General features: G+C 42.8%; 1 protein-coding gene across 1 annotated transcript in view; it reads left to right on the plus strand.

The window, feature by feature from the left end:
- The first annotated feature begins 2,663 nt into the window (after positions 1 to 2,663).
- Positions 2,664 to 25,687, plus strand: part of SIRT1 (sirtuin 1) — a 33,656-nt gene continuing 10,632 nt past the window's right edge. The window contains 9 exon segments of the mRNA XM_020998221.2: positions 2,664 to 2,853; positions 2,855 to 2,938; positions 2,940 to 3,114; positions 6,011 to 6,124; positions 9,411 to 9,652; positions 12,413 to 12,565; positions 19,413 to 19,560; positions 23,081 to 23,160; positions 23,764 to 23,950. Coding sequence (XP_020853880.2) covers positions 2,737 to 2,853; positions 2,855 to 2,938; positions 2,940 to 3,114; positions 6,011 to 6,124; positions 9,411 to 9,652; positions 12,413 to 12,565; positions 19,413 to 19,560; positions 23,081 to 23,160; positions 23,764 to 23,950 — 1,300 coding nt within the window. The 5' untranslated portion in view covers positions 2,664 to 2,736.

Genomic DNA, 25,687 nt, shown 5'->3' on the forward strand with positions numbered 1-25,687 from the left:
TATACCACAGCTTGTTCAGCCATTCCCCAATTGATGGCCATCCTCTCAATTTCCAATTCTTTGCCACCACAAAAAGAGCTGCTATAAATATTTTTGTACATGTGGGTCCTTTTCCCATTTGTATCTCTTTGGGATACAGCTCTAGAAGTGCTATTGCTGAGTCAAAGGGTATGTACATTTTTATAGCTCTTTGGGCATAGTTCCAAATTGCTCTCCAAAATGGTCGGATCATTTCACAATTCCACCAACAATGCATTAGTGTTCCACATTTTTTCTTGTTCTTACAAAACACTCAGGATTAGGATTCAGGGAACTTGCTGTAAAACTCTGATGGCTTGTTAACTACATACTGTTATTTTATGATCACAGGATCACAGATTTAGGGATGATATAAGGGATCTTTGAGGTAACTTAATACAACTGCCTCATTTTACAGAGGAGGAAAGTGAGGCCCAGAGGGCTGAGATTACCTGCTCCAGGTCACAGAGGCATTACTTGCCTGAGGCAGGATTGAAACCTAGCACTTCTGATCCCAAATCCAGCCACCTTTCCACTGCCCCATGCAGTAACTCACTTTTCCTTTCTGGGCCTCAGTTTCTTCCTCTGTAAATTGAAGTGGTTTATTTAGATGAAGGGGCTTTGACCCTCTGTGTTATGGACACAAGTTCATGGATCCCTTGAAATTGAACCATGAACCTTAGGTTAAGAACCCTTCTTTTCAGGCCCTAAAATACTTCCCATTATTTAAATCCTCTGGTCTTTTGCAAATGTGGGGGGGGGGTTGTTGTTTTTTTTTAGGAAATATGTTTAATCAAATTTACAAAGAAAAAAAGGAAATTTAGGCTCATAACTGAACATAGCATTTATACCATATTGTCCTTTTTCAACACTTCAAAAACCCTGAGATTTCATCCATGTTGATTCTCTCTCCACTGAAGCAGATGGCAATGATAAGATCCCAGATTTACAGCTGGAAGCAACCTCAGGGCTCAATCTATTCCAACCCCCTCTTACACAGAGTAGAGAAAGGTCAAATGATTTGATGGTCATGAAAACATTAAGTGACCAAGTCCTCTGCCTCCCAATCCACGTCTTTTCACTATACCATGCAACATCTCTCCCCACCACACTGAAGAAGATGGTTTTGAGTTACCATGCTAAAACAATCATCTCCTGGTGGTCGTCAGGCTCCTGGTAATACCATTTAAGCTAGGCTACTCCTCAGACTGTGAACACAAGGTCTCTCCTTCCAGGGATGGTACTTGAGGCATTTTCAGCTTGGCAGGACTTGTAGACTATTTCTATTTCCATAGCCCCCACCCTAGGATAGACACTCCTTACCCGGTGCCTGGACCTGCTTCTTTACAGCCTTTCAGCCTCTGCTTTCTTCTCTTCTAATCCATCCTTCACAGGATGGCCAGAAGTCTTTCCCATAGGTAGATATATATGGTCTCCTCCCTCCTCTGCCAACAATCACTTTCCTCTTATGCTCCAGCCTCCTTTCCTCCCTCCTTCGCAAATCATCCTGTACTCTCATTTCTCAATGCCTTGGCTCACGTGGTGGTTTCCTTGGGGAGGAATGTCATCCTTTACCTGTTCAATTCTCATCCATTCTGTAATGCACAGCTCGCTTACCACTTCCTTCTGGAAGACCTCCCTGATTCTCCCAACCCTCTAATCTCCACCCAGTACCCTGTTTGCACTTGTTTAATGAATTTGTTAGGTGTTTTTTGGTTACCCACGTGCAATTATTGATCGTTGCATCTTGCCTTCCTTAGACTTGCAAGCTCCAGGAAGGCTGGAGTGAGGTCTTAATCTTCATATTTTACATGGTGCATAGACTATCCTGTGTAAACCAGCTATTGGAGCCCAGAATTCCTCTTCCCCCGGGAGCAAGGCTGGGGATTCAAACAGCGATCGGTGCAAACACATCTTTTACGATGGAGCCCCGAACAGTGCACACTGCACAGCTCGGGCGCCGGCAGCCTCAGAGTCCTTTTGGGGCTTTGTCCCTGCCTTATCGCCCGGCTCCAGAAGCAGGCGCGTTCCCTGTGCCACTTCCTCCAGGACCGGGCAGTTCAGGGATGCACATAGTAGGAGCGCAGGGAGGGAAGCAGAAACGACTTTTTCTTTCTTTTTCCACTTGAAGTTGGGCATACTCCGGGCAAGCACCAGGGCACATACTGTCCCTCTTCGGGGGAAACAAGACCAAACTTGAGCTCGGGATAGGGATAAGCGAGCAATGTCGGAGGCTAGTGGCCGCCTCTCGTCCCTTCCCCAGCCTCCGGCCAAGCTGGTGAGCGGGAGGGGAAGGGGGCGGACGGCGCGAGCCAGGCACACGCCGGGCGGGCCCGGAGCAGCGCGCGCGCGCCCGCGGGCCGGCCCGAAGCCGGAGCCCCGCCCCGCTCGCCCCTTCTCCCCCGCCCCGCGCGCCCTTGCGCCGGGCCACGTGACCCATTTTGTTGTGGTCCCGGCCCGCGTGGGTGTCAGTAGTGGCCAGGCCGGGAGGGGGAGGGAGGGGAGGGGCCGGGAGGGGCGGGGCGGGGCCGGGCGGCGCGGGTCACGTGACGGGGGTTTAAATCTCCCGCAGCCGGCGCGGCGGGGGCGCCAGAGCTGCTGCTGCGCGTCTGCCGAGCGGGTGGGCGGGGGCGGGCGGCGGAGCGCGGGCGGCGGAGGCGGCGCCCAGGCCAGGCCCAGGCCGAGGCCCAGGCCCAGGCGGGCGGGAGGCAGTTGAAGATGGCGGACGAGACGGCGCTCGCCCTGGAGCCCGGCGCGGGCGGCGGAGGTCCCGGGGAGCCCGGCGGGGAGCCGCTCAGCAAGCGGCAGCGCAGGGACGGCCCGGGCCCGGGGCTGGGGGGCGGAGCGGGCTGGCGGGGCGGGGAGCCCGGGCCCGGAGGCGGCGGCCGCCCCGCTCGGGGAGGCCTCGGACACGGCCGCCCCCCGGCGGGGACAATGGGCCGGGCCCGCGGGGCCTGCGGGGCCTGCTCCGGGAGCCGCCACCACCACCGCCACCGGACGACGACGACGACGACGAGGACGACGACGAGGCGGAGGAGGAGGAGGAAGAGGGGGGCGAGGACGAGGACGAGGCGGCGGCGGCGATTGGCTACCGAGGTGCGCAGGGTCCGGGCGGCCGCGACTGCGCACCGCCCCCCGGGGCCGGCCAGGCGGGGAGGGCCGAGGGGAGGCGGGGGCCGGGCCGGGCCTTCACCCCGGGCCGCCGGAGCGCGTCCGAGCAGCGGGGGGCCCCGAGGTCTGCCAGCAGCCCTTGACCCTGGGCCGGCTTAACCCGAGCCGGGTTAATTGGAACCCTCCCCCCGCTCTCTCTTGGCAAAGGGGTCACTCCAGTGGATCCCGGCTCCCGGGCCGGGGTTCATGACGGCCCCGTCCCCAGCGCTCTTGGCGGCGGGGTCACTCCCGCTTATCTCCCCCCGCCCCGATCTCTCCCCTCCAAGTGACTTGCTCCGCCTGCTCTGCAGGACCTGCAGTGTTCGGGGATCCCGGTTTGGGGGCGTTTGTATTCTGCGTCGGGACTGCGCTGCCCGACCTGGCTGGGCTCGTTTGGCCGAGACGTTCATCCCCCCGCCGCCCACCCCCTCTATAAACTCACCTCCCCTTGTGGAGGGGCTTGCTTTTCTGCCGAGCCTGAGCCCGGGGCTGCTTGCCAGGGAGGGGGGAGTGTCTGCCTTACTGCCTGTTCGTTTCTAGTTCTGATTTTTCAGAGGCTCAGGTTGTATTGCCATCGTTTATTTTGTGGGGCTCTGCTTTCCAAAAGCCAGACAGGTTCTGGAAACAGATGTAGCAGTTTCTTGCTGTAAATAGAGGTGGAGTTGTGGGCAAGGTACCTTAATGTCTCCTCTTGGTTTGGAGGTGACCCTGGGCTCTCCAAGTTGGTGCCAAGGGGATCATAAGCTCTGGCGGGTTGTGTCAAACTGGAAAGGCTTGGTGTCCCATTGGACCTGCTTAGGGAGTTGGGAGAAGCTTCTCACTAAATGGGCTGCAGAGCCATGAGTATTTTGGCCACAGCAACTCCCATACAAATGTGGTTTGAGTCTGAGAGGTGAGGGAGTACCTACCCCAAGGAACGATCCTTGAAGTTTAAGAACTATGGGGAAGATAACTGAATGCCAAACTTGTATTTATCCTGAAGGACTCCTTTCCCCGCTGTAATCCTTCTTGCATAGCATCTTCAGCTAGATGCTATCTAGCATTTTGTAAACCAAAAAACACTATTAAAAAATGAGTGATCCTTATTGTTAGATATTGACCTTTTGGGGAGAGTAGAAGGAGAATAAATAGTTTAGTTTGTGATAAGTGAGTTCACATAAAATCTTTTACTTCTGGTATTGACCAGCATCTGTTGGCGGCATTTAGCAACAGTTGACTTCAAATTATTTGATGCTGCTATCTTTTGAACTGAAGGGTTACTAGCTGTATGACCCTGGACAGATCACTTAAAATCTGTTTGCTTCAATTTCCTCTACTGTAAAATTGGAATAATAAGTAACAGCTACCTCCCAGGGCTGTCTTTTGGATTGAATCAGATAATTGTAATAAAATGCTTGGCACGGTGCTGGGCACTTAGTAAATGCTATATATATATATATGTTAGCTATTATTATGAAGTGTTTTTTGCTACATATGTAAGATCGATAGATAATAGATACTTTCCAGATGAAAGAAGCAAGTAGGTGAATTAACTGTTATTTGGTTTACATTTATTTGAATGCCTACTTGTGGTCCAAAGAATTCATGTTTGATGAGCAATCCTGTTTTAGTAAATTTGTCAATGGCTTTTTTTTTTGCACTAAATTAGATTCTGTAGTTGGATTGCTAATCTCTGGGAATCTAGAATGTTTTGGATGAAAACAAGATGATGCTGATCTATTTAATTAATTTAAAATATAGTAAAGAATTGATCTGAAGTCCTTTCAATATGTCTCATTGTAATGAGGAGATGGCCTTGGGTTGCCTGGAGGGCAAGCTGGGAGAGGTTTTTTTTTTTCAACAGGTGAGGCACAGAACAGAGTCTTGAAGCTAAGGACCAGTAAGGAGGTTGGTCCCCAGGTCATTAATGATTTTTAGCTACTAATTCAAGAAACTCTTATTTTTGTTGGAGCTACAGTCTGCCTTTGAGAGAATGAGAACGTGGATAAAATTGCTTTTTTAGAAGTCGTTTGAATTTACCTAGCTGCAAATGTTGTCCCTTTGAAGATAGGTACTGATTTTTTGGTCTGCCTATCTCCAGTGTCTATCACAATGGCTTGCAAATAGACACTTAATAAATAATTTGAAATATTAATTGAAGTAGGGAAGATGAAGGGAATAAGTATTTATATGGTGCCTACTGTATGTTAAGCACTTTTTGCATTTATCTCTTTTTATCCTCATTTTACAGATGAGAAAACTGAGGCAAATAAGTTAAGTGACTTGTCCAGGGTCACACAGCTAGTCATTGTCTGAGGCTGGATTTGAACTCTGGTCTTCCTGACTTCAGGCCCAGCACTCTTATATACTCCTCCACTAGCTCCTTCCAGTAAATAAAATTTTTGAGTCCTTGTACTTTTGAAGATAGTCATAATGGATCCTTAATAAGATATCATACTTTCTTTTTGGTCCTGTGATTTCTGGCTGCAGCCACAGGAAATTTCCTCTGTAGATTGTTTGCTAACTTTTTCACTTAGAGAATTCCCTTTGGCACTGAGAAGTGACACATCTGTCAGTTGAACCTGAACCCAGGTCTTCTACACTTGGAGGCCTCTTTTTTTTTTGTAGGCAGTTGGGGTTAAGTGACTTGCCCAGGGTCACACAGCTAGTGTCAAGTGTTTGGTCTGAGGCGGCATTTGAACTCAGGTCCTCCTGATTTCAGGGCTAGTGCTCTATCCTCTGCGCCAGCTAGCTGCCCCCTTGAGGCCATTTCTTTAGCCAGTATTCTATACCTTTCCTTTGGTCTGCCCTTTTTTAGAGATGTAGGCTGTGTCTGAGGTATTTATTTCTCTCTGTTTTGCAGAAAATCTCTTCAGTGATGAAATTCTTGCCAATGGCTTTCATTCCTGTGATAGTGACGAGGATGACCGAGCCTCTCACGCCAGCTCCAGTGACTGGACTCCCAGGCCTCGAACAGGTGAACCTTTGGGGATGCTCTTGTTTGCTTGGTGGCCATTGTAAGAGTTCCCATTGGTTTCCGTTGAAATGCTGCCCTGGCAGGGTCACGAAAGATGTCCTCCAGTGGGACATTTTTAACTTGTGTAACCTTGATCTCCGTTTGTTGTGAAGTCTTTCCAGTGGCTCCCTAAGGCTAAGGGGCTTCTATTCCAGGGGGTTAAATATGCAGAAGCAGATTTGTTGTTTGCCCGTCCTAGATACATGCTGGCATGGCTGCCTGAATGTGAGGCAGGGCGTCTAGCCCTTTCTCCAACGGCAACTACTTAAGTGACTTTAAGCCTGTGGCTCCTGGATACAGTGAAAGGACTGGACTGGGTCCATCGTTGTCCTTCTTAATGGAAGAAGACCAAAATGACATCACTGTTGGGATCAAGGTATAGGCGTGTCTGACTGGGGCTGATCAGACCAGTAAGAGCTCCGAAGGCTCTACCATGGGTAGGGCACAAATAGCCCATATGAACATTTGGAGTGGAGAGGCCTCTAAATCTGCATATCGCACATGTTTTTTGAGCTGCTGCCTTCTTTGATGCAAGAATGCCGTGCTGGGGGGTCCAGCTTCAGTATCTCCCATGTCTCACAGTCAGTAACAAAGTTCTTCAGAAAGACAAAGTAGGTAGATAGAGCTTTTCAGTGTATTCAGGCTCTGATGCTGCAGAAGCGTCCACTTCGGCCTTCTTGGTCTTGGATTTGTATTATCTTATCCAGGTCACCAGAGAGCCCTCCTTGGAAGGACAATAGTGAGTACCCACTTGATTAGATTCTTCACTTTGCCCCATACGGGAGGAAAGGGATAGAAATGCCTTAATTGGCTGAGCTCAATCTCCTCTTGGTACTTATCTCAAGAAGAATCTTCAAAACCTGATTATAGAACCTTAGTAACCCTAATTTGGGGACTTGCAAGTTAGGAACTGATGCCCTGATAGCACATTGCTACCCTTTGGGGTTGTTTTTGTCCCTTCAGCTTTGTCCTCCTGGGATAAAAGAAGGCTTCTAGAATTCAAGGTCACTTTTTTTTTCAACATGATATTTGTCAGGACTGTTACTGCTTTCTCAACCTTTTGTCATTTAAGTGTCTCTTAACTCTTTGCCTGGGCCTTCACAGCTAGTGTTTCATACTTGAAGGCTTTATGGTTTTTCTTTTTTTAAAAAATTAATTTATTTTGATTTATCAACAATCACTTCCATAAGCTTTTGATTTTTAAATTTTTCTCCCTCTCCCTCCCCACCTCCCTCCCCAAGATGGCTTGCAATCTGGTATAGGCTATACATATACATTCCTATTAAACATATTTTCACCTTAGTGATGTTGTAGGTAAGAATTAGAACCAATAGGAACCATCAGAAAGAGGAAACAAAACAAAATAGAAGAAGAAAAAATAGCAAATAGTATGCTTCTACCTACATTCAGACTCCAAAGTTCTTTCTTTGGATGTGCATGGCATTTTCCAGCACGAGGCCTTTGGAGGTGTCTTAGATCCTTGCGTTGCTGAGAAGGGTTAAGTTTATCAATATTAGTTATTGCACAACATGGCTGTTACTGTGTACAACATTCTCCTGGTTCTGCTCACTTCACTCAGCATCAGTCTATACAAGTCTTTCCATCTTTTTCTGAAGTCAGCCTGTTCATTATTTCTTATGGCACAATAGCATTCATATACCACAGCTTGTTCAGCCATTCCCCAACTGATGGGCATTCCCTCAATTTCCAATTCTTTGCCACCACAAAAAGAGCTGCTATAAATATTTTTGTACGTGTGGGTCTTTTTCCCATTTGTATGATCTCTTTGAGATAAAGCCCTGGAAGTGCTATTGCTGGGTCAAAGGGTATGCACATTTTTATAGCCCTTTGGGCATAGTTCCAAATTGCTCTCCAGAATGGTTGGATCATAGCACAATTCCACCAGCGATGCAGTAGTGTTCCAGTTTTCCCACATCTTCTCCAACATTTATCATTTTCCTGTTTTGTCATGTTGGCCAATCTGATAGGTGTGATGTGGTTACATTTTTGTTTTGATATTAAATATGGTTCACACTTCTAGATTTTAATATTTATTACTAAAGAATTTTTTCCTAGGTACGTCTTTGCTCGTAGAGCACGGTGCCGTGTGCTGCCTATAATGCAGGCACACTGAGCTGAGCTTGGTGCTGGTGTCTCCTATGTCTCCCGTACATCTCTAAATTTTTTAATTCCTTAAATTCTTTACATTGTGATGTCAGTTTTTTTGGGGATCTATAGATTTCACTGAAGTCCTGCACTTAGCACTATGCCTGGCATATAGTCGGTGATTAATAAATGCTTGTTGACTTGATTCACTTCACGACTACAGCCTCAGTGAGCTAGCTAAGATTGACCCCACAGCTCTTTTGAGTATCATACATGTAGAGTAAGTATGAAACTCTGATAGATGGTCATGGAAAGAGTTCCTTCTGCAGTAGTTCTCATAATTAATGAGATGAGATAGGGAAGCTACAGGTAAAAATTGGAACTTTGGCTTTTGGGAGATACATTGACCTTCTCTACCAAGACTTGTACTATTGAGAACGAGATTGAATATGAGTTTTACTGATGGAACTCTTTGTCTTGCTGACGTTTTAGCGGGCAATGAAAAATCTTTATTTTTTAAAGAGTCTTCTTTTTTAAAATCTTAGATTTTTGCAGTATTTTTCCTTGCAAAGAATTAAAGGGGTAGTGTGTCATAGTCTCTTAATATCATAAAGTTTGAAAATACTTGAGAAATTGGAAGAGGGAATGGGAGAGGCAGTATTAAAATTTTTTAAAGGTGTTGTTGGGATGTGAGAGTCATATAAGTGATAGGAAGTTTTCAGTTTAAATTTGTAAATGCGAACTCAAAGACAGATGTGTGTGTGAGGCGGCCAAAATAGGCAGACTCAAAGAGTTGGCATTCCTGCACCCCTTTCCCAGTCTGCACAGAGCTGAGGGAGGCGGGAGAGCCTGATGTCCGTGGGGCTGCTTTGGCTGCCACCTGGAGTTCTGCGTGGGCAGTTGTAGCCCGAGTTCACATTGGGAGGGGCCTCTCTGGCAGGTGGTCTTGACTCCCTTGATTGCTGAAGCTTAGCCTGGGAGTGATGTCTTTTGGGGGTTTGGGGAATGTCTTAAAAGTGAGTTGATTCTAACTGAAATGGCATTTTTTAACTTGAAAAACAAATCTCCTTGTTAATTGACCACGTTCAAGGTCTTTAGAAGAGAGATTTGATCCAGTTTTCTTTTCCCCTCACAATCACAGGTCCTTACGCTTTTGTACAGCAGCATCTCATGATCGGCACAGACCCTCGGACCATCCTAAAGGATCTGTTGCCAGAAACAATCCCACCACCTGAATTAGATGATATGACCCTCTGGCAGATTGTTATAAACATCCTTTCAGAACCACCGAAAAGGAAAAAGAGAAAAGACATTAATACAATTGAGGATGCTGTGAAGTTATTGCAGGAGTGCAACAAAATCATCGTTCTCACTGGAGCTGGGGTACGTGTGGTTGTTGAAAAAAGGAGTGTGCTTTTAATGAATGTGTTTCTCTTCCTCATACTTTTTCCAGTAAAGAGCGTGGGTTTGGTTTTTTTTTTCATATTAGTGTAATTTTTTTGTTACCCTAATATAGTAATGATTGACTGCAGGCAGATTGAGCATGGCAGCAGGATGTATACCCACTATCAAGTTAAACGTTAAAAAGAAAAAAAAGCCCTTTCCTAGGCACCTCCAGGGTAATGGCTCCACAAGACAAGTGGCAAGTGGAATCAGAGCCCGGTTCTTAACCTATACATCAGTTATGTGCCATTGTTCCCCCAAAGGGGAAAAACAGTTCAAATTGGGACACTGGCGATGGAGCCTCTATCCTCTGAGGAAGGATGAATGCAAATCCACAGGTTCTTTCAGGTGAGTGGTCAGTGCAACCACAGGCATAGGAAGAAGGCACGATCAGTGACAGGTGGAAGTATCTGGGAGACCCTGGGGCAGCTTTATTTTGCTGACTGGTTTAAATGCCAGAAGGGCTTTCATTCCCCTTCCTGGGGCCCTTATTCAAGGTGTGACAGGGAACTTTCTAAGGCTGGTCAAGCCAGATAACTGCTACCCACTTTGGGTGATTCATGTTCATTAGTGCTGTTGCTAGAAGGAATTCTAGAAAGCATTCTAGAGATTAAGAAGTCTTGCCCTTCCACAGTCGTCAGAGATGGAAGAACGGAGCCTGATAATATATGTGAAGTTGTCAGAGTCTCAGTTGGGTCGAGTTTAAAGGTTTAGGTGTTTTCCTGAGCACAGCACTTTTAATGTGGTCCAGTAAGAAGAGCTGAATAAAGTGGTACGTCACCTTTGTCACCATCCTGGAAGCCTAGCGGAAGTACTATGGGATGTTGTCCTGATGTTCCAAAAAGCAAACATAATTGAGTCAGACAAGTATAGGCTAGTCAGCTTAGCATTCCTGGCAGGGTTCTAGAATATCTATCGTTATAGAGACCATTTGTGAATATCTAGAAAAGGAAGCAGTGATGACAGCCTGCTTGGCTTCATCATGAACAGGTTGAGCCACGTGGGTCTTCTTTTCCTTTCTTCTTCCCTTTCTCCTTCCATCAGGAGAATGTTGTCACGAGAGTTTATCAGAGTACCAGCGGAGTTCCTCATCCTGTTGTGGACCAGATGGAGAGATTCAGTAGTACAATTAGGTAGATTCAGATTGAGCTATGTGTCTGAACTCTGAATAGTCGTTAATGGTCTCTGTCTGTGTTAGCTTGGAAGGTTGCTGGTAGAGAAGAGCGCCTCAAGAGTCTTATACTTGGCAATCTGTTGCATAATATTTGGATCAGCATTTGCAAGTGACATAGATCTGGGAGGGACAGCTAACACATTGGATGGCGGTTTCTAAATGATATTGACAAGCTGGAACATGGGGCAGGATCTTGCATGCTGATAAATGTTAAATCTTAAAATTGGGGTCAAAAACTGAACTGCAGATGAAGGATGAGAGCTCAGTGCTGGAGAGTAGTTTATCTGAAAAAGCTGGGCTGGGGCTGCAGGCTGATGAAGAGTCAGCAGTGTGGCCTGTCAGTCTAGAAGGCCATTATTGTCCTTGGGGAGACCTTGGCTGGAGCCCCACAAGCTAGAAGATATCTCAAGAAGGACAGTCAGAATGGAAGTGTTTATTCTGAAAAAGAAAAAGCCCAAGGCTCAAGTGCTTGTGGAACTGGCCTGGGGAAGAGGGCTTAGACTCGTTCCGCTTGAACCCAGAGGGTGAAACTGGGGCAAATGGCCTACAAGTGAAGAGTAACTCGCTAAGTGTTAGAGCACCCCACATGTGACGTGGGCCCCTCTGGCAGGTTTTGGGTGCTCCCTCTCTGAAGACCACTTGTCAGTGACAGAGTGGGGATCCTCTTCCAGGCATCCTGCATTGGCCTAGTGGAGGAGCCCCAGGCCCCTTTCAGCCTCAAGAGTCCATGACTCCATTCCTTTCTTTGGAACAATGTATTTGTGTTTGTTGCAAAAGCGTTGCAAATTAACAGAGGCAAGGAACAAAATCCCATTTGCCACTTTGTCTGGCAAAAGCATCCACGAAGTGATTGTGAGACTCCAAAAGGAGTGCCTGTCTTAGGGAAGCAGTTTTACTTATTGGAGGCCAAGCAGAATCTGCCCTGGTAAGAAATGTCACTAAAGTAGCATCAAAAATGCCTTATTACAAATAGCCACATTTCCAAGGCTTTTTATGTCACTGTATATCGATTTCTAAACTTTTATTGCAAAATATAGATGTGTATATATTTCTAAAATAAAGGCCAGATAACTTTTGTGATGTTCTCTATAATCCAAGCAATGATTTCATTCTTGGGAAGGGGGTCCAGACTTTGCTTTGATAGAATTTCACTCGAGCCCCAAAGACCCTCGTTTCCTTTAACAGATTATTGTAGAGGAAGTTCCTTTCATTTTCTTGGAGGCTATTGGATCTGAATTACTTGTATATTGTGGTCTAAAGCTTTAGAATGACTCAGTTTGCTTGTCTCAGGCCACCTCTATCTCTGCTGTAGGCATAAGGAAATAAGCTGGCATCTGTTAAACATCTTTGGGTTTTTTTCACTTTGAAATTATAGTTAGCCCATAGTGCTATCCCCTAAAAGGAAAAGCAAACTACAGTGATTCCTTTCCTTTGCTTGTTTATCTCTGCTTGTGTGGTAAGAACAAACTAATTATAGAGCTAGAATATCTAATTATAGAAATTATACCATGCATGTTATGTTCCAGGTATCTGTTTCCTGTGGAATACCTGACTTCAGATCAAGAGATGGTATTTATGCACGCCTGGCGGTAGATTTCCCCGACCTCCCCGATCCTCAAGCAATGTTTGATATCGAGTATTTCAGAAAGGACCCAAGACCATTTTTCAAGTTTGCGAAGGTATAGTCTTTTCCAGTATTAAAACTGCTAAAGTGATTGCCATTTTATTAGTGAAATGGACTGTTTATTTTGCAATGAACACTACTGCTGAGTAAGATAATTGAAATGAAGTGCTTATTGAGGTGCGAGGTAAGGGAACCTAGGGGTGAGTAACATGAAGAAGATGCTACTTCAGGTGAAGAAGCATGCTTATTGCCAGAAGGGAGTTTGCCCACCTTTTCTCCATCATGATTTTCTAGCTGCTTGGTTTAGGGTGACAGGCTAAAGCATGTAAACAAAGGGATAACATGAAGGAAAATTCATTTTTTAGAACATTATCGCAGCTTCAAATACAGGTTTTAATTAGGAATCCCTTTTAAAAATTTTTCCTTAAATTTACAATCTTGATTTACCTCAAATTTTAGTGGTTTAGCTTGAAGATGAGTTTTGGTTTGGGAGGGTGCTTAAAATTTCAGTGTGTTCAAGAAACCTAAAGTTTTATGTTAATTTTTAAAAAGTTTTATCTGTTGTTTTTACACTACCGTCTTTTTGCTGTATAATCCACATCCATTGAACTCTCCTTTTGTAACAAAAACAGTTAAGTAAAGCCAGTTGGTGTAGCAGCATATATCTGACAAAATGTGTAGTATTTGCCCCCCTTTCTATATATTTTGTGCTCTGGCCCTGAGAGTTATTCAGGATCTTTTAGATGGTCAGGCTTTTCATTGTCTTTATATTATACTGTTGAAATCATGTATATTGCTCTTTTCCTATTTCTCCTTTCTTTGCTTGCATCAGTATATAGTTTCCAAAGCTGCTTGGAATCCCTCTGCCTCTTACAATGAAATAGTTTTCAATTTTGTTCATAAACCACAAATTTTTTCAGCCATTGCACAATCAGTGGATGCTCAGTTTTTTGTGAGGGCCACAACAGAGATGTGGGGGACTTGAGGGAAGAAAGGGTTTGAAATAGATTCTGTGGGGAATGAGATAGGGAATTGGTTAGGGAGTAGTAAAGGTACTGTTTGCTACAGTAAGGACCTGAGTGAAGTTAGAAGAAAGGGGCTAATGATTGAAGGTGGCCCTCAGAATTGGGGGTGAATGTAGTCTGTGGCCCTAGAACAAAGCAAGCTGATCTTCTTTCAGAAATTCAGCTCTTCAGAATGTTCCCAGGGCCAGACGCAAAACTCTTGAGAATTTATAGCAAGTTAATCCTAAGTTAATTTCTTATTAACTTAACTAGAAAGCAAAAATTTTAAGTAATGAACACTAAATTTTATTTATATTTTTTACATTTATTTACATGTTCCTCTCTACATTTCTACAAACTAAGTTATTTTTTCCCTACATTTCTGTCAGATCTATAACTACAGAAGTGTAACTGTACAAAATGGAATCACGTGTACCTATTTTTGCCTTTTTTTTTTAAGCTAATATGTATGCCTTTCACATATTGGTGCATTAATTCAAATAGGTGGCTGGTATGCCATCATATTAGTATACATGCTTAGCTATTCTCTTGTTCTTAGAGCATTTCAGTAATTTCCAAATTTTTCTTTTTAATAAATAGTATTGTTACAAATTTTGCTTTTGTCAGAAGGCAGTTATCATGATATGATAATGATGGTGACTGACATTTCTATAGCAGTTATCTACAGATTTGCCAGTTTTCTACATAAGTGATCTTATTTAAGAAAGGTACTGCATATATTACTATCCTCATTTTACAGATAAGTAAACTGAGGCTAAGAAAGGTTGAATAATTTTTCCCATGGTTACACAACTAATTATCAGAGATAGAATTTGAACTCAGGTCTTTTTTATCCCAAGCTCAGCCTTTTATGCGTTCTAACTCATTGTTTCACTTCGATTTTGGGTGGTATTAATAATACTCTTAGTTGGCAAAAATTTCCATGAGTTTTGTTTAAAGGCATATCGTAATTTAGGGCTATTCTTGTGCATCTGATATGAAAGATTTAATTCAGTAGTGTATTTATATGATGCTGATACAGACTTTTGCTATTAATTCAAAGAAAAAAAAAGTAACATGAATTGCAAAAGCTCACTTCCTACAATCAGCAAAACTCCTTATTTCCCCCAAATGTCTCACTCTAGTTTACCTGCTAATATTAGCACCTGAAGCTAAGTATCTGAAATTCATTGTTGTCATCTTATTGGTAATAGCTTCTAGATAACTTTCTTTTTAAAAAGTAGGCTTCGTGAGTCTTGGAAAATCTGTGGTATCTGAGAATAGAAATAGCAAGGTGAGATGCTAGATGGCTGAACATGGGTAGTTTGGTTTTTAACCTAGTCTTGACTCACTGAAATTGGCAAAATTGATTCCAGATTTAAAAAATGATGATAAACTGAATAACCATCAACAAAACAAATAAACAATTCTATAGAATAAAGGGTAAAATACTGCATAAAGCCCTTAGCATTTAACAGGATGGGAGCAAATGAATTAAGCAAAAAATCCTTTTGTTCTGTGTCCCAGGTTTGTTCCAAGTTCCACTCCCTTTAATTTTGTCGTATCCTTTTTAACCAGATAGTTTTCTGATAAAGACAGCTCTTCAGAGAGAATAAAAAAGATAAAATATATTTGTTAAAGTAAAAAAACATAGCGTATGCTCTATATTATCTTGTATTGTGGGGGATCATATATGTCACGAAGAAGGGAAACAGTGAGTACAAGTTTTGTATAGTGAAAAGAAAGGAATCCCATAACAAAAGTTTTGCCTGCTTGACTGTACTTTAAAGTAGACATTAATAGCATCAAGAGAAACTGAGAAGAACACTTCCTAGTTCTTGAAGGTAACCCTTAAGATAAATGCCTAATTGGTGGTATATGGGAGAGACAGAAGGAATCGGTCTTTAACTGTTGAGCAAATAATATTTACTTTGGCAAAACATTCCAAGAATTGATACTTAATACATAGGAGAATTAACATCAGCGTATAAAAATTGTGGGGTGGGGTGGGAATAGGGTCATGTTTTTACTGGATTTATGGAGCTGTCTTACCAGGAAGATTATGAACAAAAATTGGCCAGGGGCCAATATTAACCTTGAGCAGCGAACGTCAGTAAACTGAAATTTGGCCTTTGCCTATTAAGTGAGGAAGAGAGGAAAAATTAACATATGTAAAGCTGTGAGAAGCTTAATACTGCAAAATTTGGAAGATATCTCTTACTTTGTTGGGAAGAATGAATGGTTGCTAGACTTCTGCACTGTGGCCCTGATGCTGCTGGAGACCAGCAGAATTCCTTGAGTGCAGTCTCCTGTTCTTGTCAGGCAGTGCCATGCAACAGCCAAATAATTGAAGAGTAAATTTAGGCCAAAGTGCCTCCTCGGTAACAGACTATACATTGCTTTGCCCTCCAATACAGAAGAAACTACAGTTGAGTCTAATTTGAAAGCTCTACAGCCATGTTCTGTTGTTATTCTTTTGGATAATAAGGTCTCTGGGGAAATGTAGTTTTCTGATTCCATTAGGAATGAAGAGTGTGAAAATCCACTTATGGTGATGGATGCCATTCATGTTGTACTTGGAGGCGAAGGAGGTGCGGCTGTGTAAGGATGTATATAGGTCCCGTTGTTACTTAGACTTTGGCCAAGGTTTGACGTGCATCCAGAATTCCTGTGAGTAGACTAGGCAGGGCTCCTGAAAGCTCATGTGCTCTGATGTTTAACTAGATGCCAAGTGTCCTGACTTAGGCCCAAGGCGGTGACCCCAGACCAATGGGTAGATTATCCCTGCCTATTCTTGTGGGGCCAAGGAAGAAGTTATTGTATCATCTTGTAGCTACTGGCTCAGAAAAAATTCTCAGTATGTAGGTCCCATAAAAGTTTTAACTCCATTCAGAACGCCTTCATTAAGCAGCTACCTCGTGCTAACCCTGAGATACAAAACCAAAAAAGAAACAGTCTTTGAAGGAAATTGATGACTTTATGGAAGAAGTGTATGAAATGGGAGGATTGCAACTTGTGTGTACACAAATAAATACAAAGTAACTGGAGGAAATAACACTGAAAATGGAGATCACCTGAGCTGAGCCTTTAGCGAAGACATGGGTTCTGATGCCAGGCCTGTGTCAGGTCTTGTATGAAGGCACAAGAATGAGGAATAGAATGCAAGTTATGGAGCAGTCATACAGGCCTTTTTTGGATAGGGAATGAGGCTTAGAGGATCTGATCTTAGCATTTTGAAGACCCATATTTGAGTTCAGATTCTGAAGTGTACCCGCTGTATGGTTATGGACAGATCACTTTACTTCCAGGATTCAGATTACCTTTCAGAAGGTACAAGGAGTTGCTGCTTTGCATGTGTGGAGGGGGTTTCTCCACCCTTGATTAAATCACAGATCTCAACTTCTGTCACAAAATGGATTTTTGCTGAAAATCCTTGATTTCCAAATTATCATCAAAGTGTAAGTTGTAATGGGTTGATAAACACCTGTGAACTAGCTATTCATTACTTTGAAAAAACTACTTAAATGAGAACTAATGTTAATTTTTAAATTAGCTTGATTGTTGTCCCTGAAGGGACAACATGAACTATGAACTGAAGTCTTTGGGAAAATTAGGTTGATGGTTTAGAAGCTGGTTGAGTGACAGTGAGGGTGTTATAAGCAGGGCACATGCATGGACTTGAGAACATGGTTGAGATGGGGAAGTAGAAGAAAAGTCTGGAAGTGAGAGCAGGAGCCAGGAGTATGCCCTCCATCCTGGGTCTGTGGCACAGGGAATGAGAGGACTTGTCTCCATTGAAGGATTGTTGTAGATGTGGTGGACATTCAGGGAGGAAATAGGCTTCTGTTGATGTGCTTGACACATAGTAGGTGCTTACTGACTGACAATGCAAGGCTTCAGAGTAATGGGATTTGATCCATAGAAGCTAAAGAAATAATTAGTAAACCCCTTAAGTACAGCTAGGTGGTGCAGTAGACAGAATGTCAGAACTGGAGTGAGGAAAACTTATCTTCATGAGTTCACATCTGGCCTCAGACACTTACTGAGCAAGTGTGACCCTGAGCAAGTCATTCAACCCAGATTGCCTCAGTTTCCTCATCTATAAAATGAGCTGGAGAAGGAAATGGCAAACCATTCCAGTATCTTTGCCAAGAAAACTCCAAATGGGGTCACGAAGAGTTGGACACAACTGAAAAAAAATGACTGAACTGAAACCTACTTAAAAATTTAATGAGGAAAATGTATTTTGACAGCCATGTCTTCTAAAAAGAGGTTTGATCTTTAAACTATTTGTCCCAAGTTGGAAGGGAACAAGGCTGATATTTTTCCCTTTGATCTCATTGCTAATTAGGTGTAATAGATAGAGGAAGGCCACAGAGTCTAGAATACTGGGCTGATGTCCAGCCTGAGGCACATGCTGGTTGTGTGACCCTGGGCAACTCCTTTAACCTCTAAAGACCCAGGCAACTCTAAATTACTGATAAGTTGTCAGGCTGTGTTTATGGAGGGGGTTTGCTCTGGAGTTCTCTGCACAGATGAAATCACAAGTCCAGACCAAACAGTCATACAAACTTTGCCAGATGTATATCTTAATTCTTTGTTTTTAGAGGAGAAACATTTGTTTACCAATAAAAGATGCAGAGTATGGCAGCCCAGCATTCATAGCAGTTGGATATTCTGAGTGTGTCCATGCCAGGGAAGGAAACTTCTGATAAAGAATTTAAATCTTAGTTTTAGACTTTTCATGGCTACTGGTTATTATAAAATGGCAAAGGAAAACTCGCATTTTAAATGTTTTTCTACCCTGCCAGTGTCCTTTTCAGATAGTATGACACTTTGCCACTGCAGCTTTGAAACCTGAAATTCTCATTTTTATCTCCTTGCTCCCTTTTTCCTAAGAAAAAGCTAGAATCCCAAATGGCATAAATTAGTTCTTATTTCAGGTGCCTAGTCACTGACCTGAAATTTTAAACACTTTCTCTGGGAATTTTGTGGACAGACTAGCCCCTAGAAGAAAACACCTTTTACTTTTCTATGTTTAATTTTTCAAAAACTAAAAACAAATAAAATTTTTAGAAGTTAAAAACATTTTCAGATGCTAACATCTGGGACAATTAATTGTTCTGGTTGTTTTAGTCGATCCAGAAGATTTTATCTGTTCAACTTAAGCATTTAACATCTGTCAGAACTAATTTAAGGATCGGACATCCAGACCAAACCATTCTCCTAAAGAATATGAATGATGTCAAAGGATGTGAAGAAATAGTTGTCAGAAAGAATCGCCAACTACTTACTTCCCAAATCACTAATAATAAGGTTAATGTCCAACAGAATTGGCTCTAGACCACCCAGTTGGCAGATGACAAAAGATGGGAGGGGAGTTGTAGAAAGAAGGATATGTCAGTAAGACTGCTGGAGCTGTGAAGTGGTCCAGCCATTCTGGAAAATAGACTTTCTAAGACTTTCTAAGAAAGTGACTAAAATGCTTATATCTTTTTGGCCCAGAGAAGTCTCCTTCTAGTCATATATCCTTTCCACCAGAATAACATTAGTAGCAAAGAATTGGAAACAAAGTAGACGTCTATCGATTGGGGAGTGGCTGGACAAATTGTGGCACGTAAACTCTTGACCCCAAAGAAAAGATGGGAAGGTATCTCTCTCCCTTCTTTGCAGAGAAGGTGGTGGGAGACTGTGGGGATGGAACATTACAGATAATTTCAGACTTTTTAATATGTTGGCTAATTTTACTGAACTGCAGGTTTTTGTTTTTTTTCTCTGAGATTTCTGGGAGGGAGGGGGGAAGGGATACTTTGAGAAATATAGGTGATGTAAAAACAAAAGTAATAATAAAAGTTTATTTTTTTAAAGTATAAATTAGATATTCTTTACGTTCTATAGGAAATTTATCCTGGGCAATTCCAGCCATCTCTCTGCCATAAATTTATAGCCTTGTCGGATAAGGAAGGAAAACTACTTCGAAACTACACTCAGAACATAGACACACTGGAACAAGTTGCGGGGATTCAGAGGATTATCCAGTGTCATGGTTAGTAAACTCTTCAGAATTGCTTTTGGGGAATTTTTTTCACTTGCAAGAAAAAAACTGGAATTGTCAGCCTGTGTTATCAAGACAGCAACTGAAATGTAATAGTTGCAGTGAGGTGGTGACAGCAGATCAATCAAGAGGCAGCTGTTAAATTCCTCCTCTGTGCCAGGCCCGTAAAGACTCATGTAAGAATGAACGGGAGGTCACAGGGGCACCTGTGAGTACTTACACAAAAAGCACACAGGGAACGCAAGTCTAAAGGGGAGGAAGGACAGAGGCCAGGCCAGGCATAGAGGATGGCCATACAAAGACACAGAGAGAGCAGGGGAAAGGAGGGAGGGCTCACACCAGGAAGGGCTTTGGAAACTCAACAGAGGAGGTCACATTTGACCCAAGCGGCAATAAGGAGCCATTGGAGTTGATTGAGTAGGAGAGTGACATGGTTGGATCTCTTTCAAGAAAAATCACTTTGGGGGCAGCGCGGTGGTGCAGTGGATGGAGCACCAGCCCTGGAGTCAGGAGGACCTGAGTTCAAATATGGCCTCAGACTCTAGACACTTAACTAGCTGTGTGACCTTGGGCAAGTCACTTAACCCCATTGCCCAGCCAAAAAAAGAAAAAAAACCATTTTGGGCCAAGGTGGCAGAGAGAAGGCAGGGATTCACCTGACTTCCTGGAAAGTGGCAGAACCCTCAAAAGGACAGGGTGAAACTATTTTCCATCCCAAGGCAACTTGAAAGTTTGGCAGGAAAGGTCTGTCACACCAGGGTGAGAGTAGAGTGCAGTCCAGTGCAGGCTGCATTGGTTACATCCACAGTGGTAAGGGCTGGGGGAGTGTTGAACAGCTGCCCAGAAGGAGATTATAGGGGTCTCTTTGCTGGCACTTGAGGGCAGGACTCTGTGGCTTTGCCTATACTCAGATCCAGGTTGCAGTCACAGCAAGGAGGAGCATTAACACAACCGAGCTTGTGGCTACAGTGGAGCAGGGACCCTTATCATAGTTCCAGGGCAGAAGAGAATGCTTTTAGTCACTCACAGACCAGAGCACAGGCCAGGAGAGTAGTCACTATATCTCTCCTTAGATCATACCATTTTGGAAAAGCTGAAAACTTGCAGGTCCCTAGAAATATCTCTGAAAACAGTTGCACAAAACCCCTGAAGCTTGGGACAGTGTGTCTTCCACCGTGGAAGCAGAGCCCCACTTTAGCAAAGAGGTAAAAGTCAAGAAATAGGCTGGAAAAATGAGCAAACAACAGAAAAAAAAATCTGACCATAGAAAGTTTCTCTGGTGACAAGGAAGATCAAAGCATTCAGGAGAGAGCAAAGTCAAAATTCCTATATCTGAAGCCTCCAAGAAAAATATGAATTGTACAATTCAGGGCTTGGAAGAGTTCAAAATGGATTTTTAAAATCAAGTAAGAGAGATAGAGGAAAAATTGGGTAGAGCAATAAGAGTGATGCAAGAAAATCATGAAAAAAGAGTTGACAACTTGGTAAAGGAGGCAAAAAAAAGTGCTGAAGAAAATACCTTAAAAAAAGAAAATAGGACAAATGGTAAAAGAGGCACAAAAATCCACTGAAGAGAACAAGTCCTTAAAAAAGCAGAATTAGCCAAATGGAAAAAGATATACAAAAATTCACTGAAGAAAAGAACTCATTTAAAAATGGCCAAATGGAAAAGGAGGTACAAAACCTCAGTGAAGAAGATAATTCCTTAAAAATTAGAATTGAACAAGTGGAAGCTAATGACTCAATGAGATATTAAGAAACAATAAAACAAAACGAAAAGGATGAAAAAAAATGGAAGACACTGTGAAATATTTCATTGGAAAAACAACTGACCTGGAAAACAGATGCAGGAAAGCTGATTTTAAAATTATTTTACTTCCTGAAAGCCATAAAAAAAGAACCTAGACATCATCTTTAAACAAAGTATCAAGGAAAACTGCCCTGATGTTTTAGAACCAGAGGATAAAATAGATATTGAAAGAATCCTCTGATCACCTCCTGAAAGAGATCCCAAAATGAAAACTCCCAAGAATATTACAGCCAAATTCCAGAACTCCCAGGTCAAGGAGAAAATATTGCAAGCAGCCAGAAAGAAACAATTCGAGTTTTGTGGAGCCACAGTCAAGATAACACAAGATTTAGCAGCTTTTCTACATTAAAGGATTGGAGGACTTGGAATATGATATTCCAGAGGGCAAAGGAATTAGGATTACAAGCAAGAATCACCTACCTAGCAAAACTGAGTATAATCCTTCAGAGGAAGAAAATGGACATTCAATGAAATAGAGGACTTTCAAGCATTCTGTTACAGTGGGAGGGAAGATATGGGGGAGGTGGTAGGGAATGCTTGAACCTTACTCTCAACGGAATTGGCTCAGAGAGGGATTGACACTCATTTGGGTTTAGAAATCTGTTTTACCCTATAGGGAAGTTGGAGGGAAAAGGGAATAAGCAGGGAAGTGCTCGTTGAAGGGAAGGTGGTTTGGGGGAGGCAGTAATCAGAAGCAGAACACTTTTGAGGAGGGACAGGGTAAAAGGAGAGGGAATAGAATGAACAGGGGGGAAATAGGATGGAGGGAAATAGCAATCGTAACTGGAAAAATTTTTGAGGCAAGTTTCTCCGATAAAGGCCTCATCCCTCAAATTTATAGAGAAATGAGTCAAAATTCGTAAAAATAAGAGCCTTTCCCCAGCTGACAAATGATCAAAAAATATGAGGTCAGTTTTCAGATGAAGTAATCAAAGTTCTCTATAGTCATTTGAAAAAATACTCTAAATTGCTATTGATTGGAGAAATGCACGTTAAAACACTGTTGAAGTACTATCTCACAACTATTAGATTGGCTAATATGACAAGAAAAGGAAAATGACAGATATTGGAGGGGATGTAGGAGAATTGTGACACTAATGCACTGTTGGTGAAGTTGTGAACTGATTCAACCATCATATAGAACAATTTGAAACTATGCCCAAAAACTTATAGCAGCTCTTTTCTGGTGGCAAAGAATTGGAAATTGAGGGGATGCCCATCAATTGGGGAATGGCTGAACAATTTGTGGTATGGGACTGTGATGGAATGCTATTGTGATATAAGAAGTAATGAGCTAGAATCAGGGGTGGGGAACCTGCAGCTTCGAGGCCACATGTGGTGCTCTAGGTCCTCAAGTGCAGCGCTTGACTGAATCCAAACTTCACAGAACAAATTCCCTTAATAAAAGGATCCCATATGGGGTCACGACCCACTGTTTAAGAAGCCTTACCTAATTCTCCAGATCCACTTGTAGGAAGACAGATATTGCCGAGCCCTGCGTGAGTCTGGGCACATGTGTGTGTGTGCTGTTTTTTATGTTGGAAAAGGCTTTTTATGTTTAGGGGGTCATTATTTTTTAAGGTCATTTTAGCTATTTTAGTTGTTATTTCACTATTCTAGAAGAGCACGAGAAAATTTGTGCTTCTACACATAGAAGAAACTCAAGCACTCTTTCATTAACATACCTCTGGCTCTTTTTAGGTTCCTTTGCAACAGCTTCTTGCTTGATTTGTAAATACAAAGTGGATTCTGAAGCCGTGCGTGATGATATTTTTAATCAGGTAAAGTGGCTTGTGGGCTGGGGGCTGATTTCTGTTCTCTGAGCGTGGCAGAAGAATCCTAGGGACTAGTGTCAGGGCCTCTGAGTTGGCCCAGGTGACGTGGGCCCTTGTAGGGGACAGCAGCCCTCAAATGGAAGCTGTAAATGTGTGCTATGCTTATCTCCTTTTTGAAGTAATGGAATTGGCTCTGCACTGTTAACACCAAAAATTGAAGGAGGAAAAAAAAAAGAATTAAAAAGTATTAACAACCTAAATGATGATTTAGCAACAAAAGCTTTTGAATGAAAAAAGCTTTTGAATGAAGATAACATCTCCCAAGTAACATGTTCTGATAAATGTCATCGTCACTGTCCCATTATAATATTATGCATTATTTCCAAAAGAACTAACTGTTCCTAGTTCAGTGTAGTGCGTTGTTTTCATAATCTCAGGTCACAATATACTTGAAATGTCCATTGATATCAGGTTTGAGCAAAGCTATGTGGCTGCCATAACTGCCTGTAATTTCAGAGAAACTGTTCTTGAGCTTCAGGTTGGAAATGGCGCATTTGATTGACTTTGGGGATTGTGTGGTTTTTTTTTTCCCATGTGGTCTCCTTGTAGGTGGTTCCTCGATGTCCCAGGTGCCCAGCTGATGAGCCACTTGCCATCATGAAGCCAGAGATTGTATTCTTCGGGGAAAACTTACCAGAGCAGTTTCATAGAGCCATGAAATATGACAAAGATGAAGTTGATCTCCTCATTGTAATTGGGTCGTCCCTGAAAGTAAGACCAGTAGCGCTGATTCCGAGTAAGTTGGTGATGGGTTTCTGGGAGAGTACTAGGATGTGCATGAGATAATACAGATAATGAGAATCAGATTATTCTTAGAAAATGATTCATTGTGTGGAATTTGGTGTGAGGTGATGCCCTTCCCCCCCCCATTCATGTCCAAGGGAATTATTGCCAATGGCAGTTGGATCCTGGCGTAGCAGCGCCATGGCATGACTCCTGAGGGAGCAATAGTAAATAAGTTTTCTGCTTCTGCCTGGAGGGGATTGTCTTATACTGTATTAATACTTTGGTGGTTTTGTGACCCTTGTGCTTGGAGGGCACAGATAACTGAGTACAAATCCAGCCTCAGGCACTTCTGCGACCCTAGGCAAATCTACTTCTGCCTTATTTTCACCGTCTGTACAGTGGGCATAATAAAAGCACTGAATTCCCAGGATTATTGTGAGGATCAAATAAGATAATATTTGTAAAGTGCTTTTGCAGACTTTAAATTGATGTATAAATGCTAGCCATCAAATGACCTTTTGTATGCTTTTCATGTTTAGGAGGGAATTGTGTTTTAAGGTTATTTCAGCTATTTTAGGTGTTATTTAACTATCCTAGAAAAGCATGAAAGAATTTGTCCCATGTTTTACCAAAATCTGGGTAAAATTGTCGATGTAGTATGCAGTCATTTCCAAAGTAGGGAGCCTGCTCTTGACACCTTTTCTCCTCCTTTCCCCTTCCCCCCAACTGTTCGATCAGTGGGTCACATCCCACACTTCCCGTCATAGCCAGTCATGGGGCTTTTCCTCAGTACAACCACACCTGTTTTTAATTCTTAGCCCCCTCCCTTTCTTCTGCTTCCCTCCATTTTGCAAGCTCCCAACTTCCCTCACAGCAGCTATACCCTAACCACTATTCGAATTGTTGACACCCCTCCCCCCCCATCATCTTGTGGCTGCATCTGGTTCCCCACTTCGCCTTTTTGTTTTGGGTGGCACAGTTACCTTGAATGATGAAACACTCATGGGTTATAATTTTATCTTTATCACAGATCTCATTATCATTCTCTCCACAAATTCGCTATTACTTTTATGGTTCATAATCTTGTTATTCTCTTTAACCCCTTCTTTTGCCTCTCTGTCCCTCTCGGTTGTCCAGTTTCATTTTCACCCAGACCATATTTCTCAGATCTGTCCCTTTCTCTCTGCTCACTCAGGCACCACTTTAGACCAGACCTTCCTCACCTGTCTCTCACCTCAGCTTTGGCAATAGCCTCCTCCTATTCAGTCTCCTGGCCTCACATGACTGCCTTGTTCAGCGCTTCCTCCACATGGCTTCCAAAGCGATTTTCTAAAAAGGCACGCCTGCCCGGGGTGCACTAAACTCCCCTAGTTCCATGTTGATCTGGGATCTGGGATCAACTACTATTTCATATAGATCTTATCCCTTAAAAATGTATTTTCATATAAAAGTTTTGTAATATGCATAATTGTTAGTACAGTAGTATATAACTGATAAATAAGTAAATATATACACGGGAGGCACATGCTTCAAAGACTTTAAACTGATAACTGCTTAATTTTTTACTAATCAGGTCTGTGATCAAAAAAGTTTGAAGAATATTGCTCTGATCTTTCAGTGCCATAAAAAGGAAGGCTATTAATCTGGTAGGATCTCTTCTAGATGAAGCTATTCTGTTTTTTTGTGATCACTTTGCTTTTCTAGATGTTTACTAATGAATAGAATTTTGCCAGGAATCAGTCAAGCT

The sequence above is a fragment of the Phascolarctos cinereus genome, unplaced genomic scaffold, assembly GCF_003287225.1.
Source record: "Phascolarctos cinereus isolate Bilbo 61053 unplaced genomic scaffold, phaCin_HiC Scaffold_3;HRSCAF=262, whole genome shotgun sequence".
NCBI lineage: Eukaryota > Metazoa > Chordata > Mammalia > Diprotodontia > Phascolarctidae > Phascolarctos > Phascolarctos cinereus.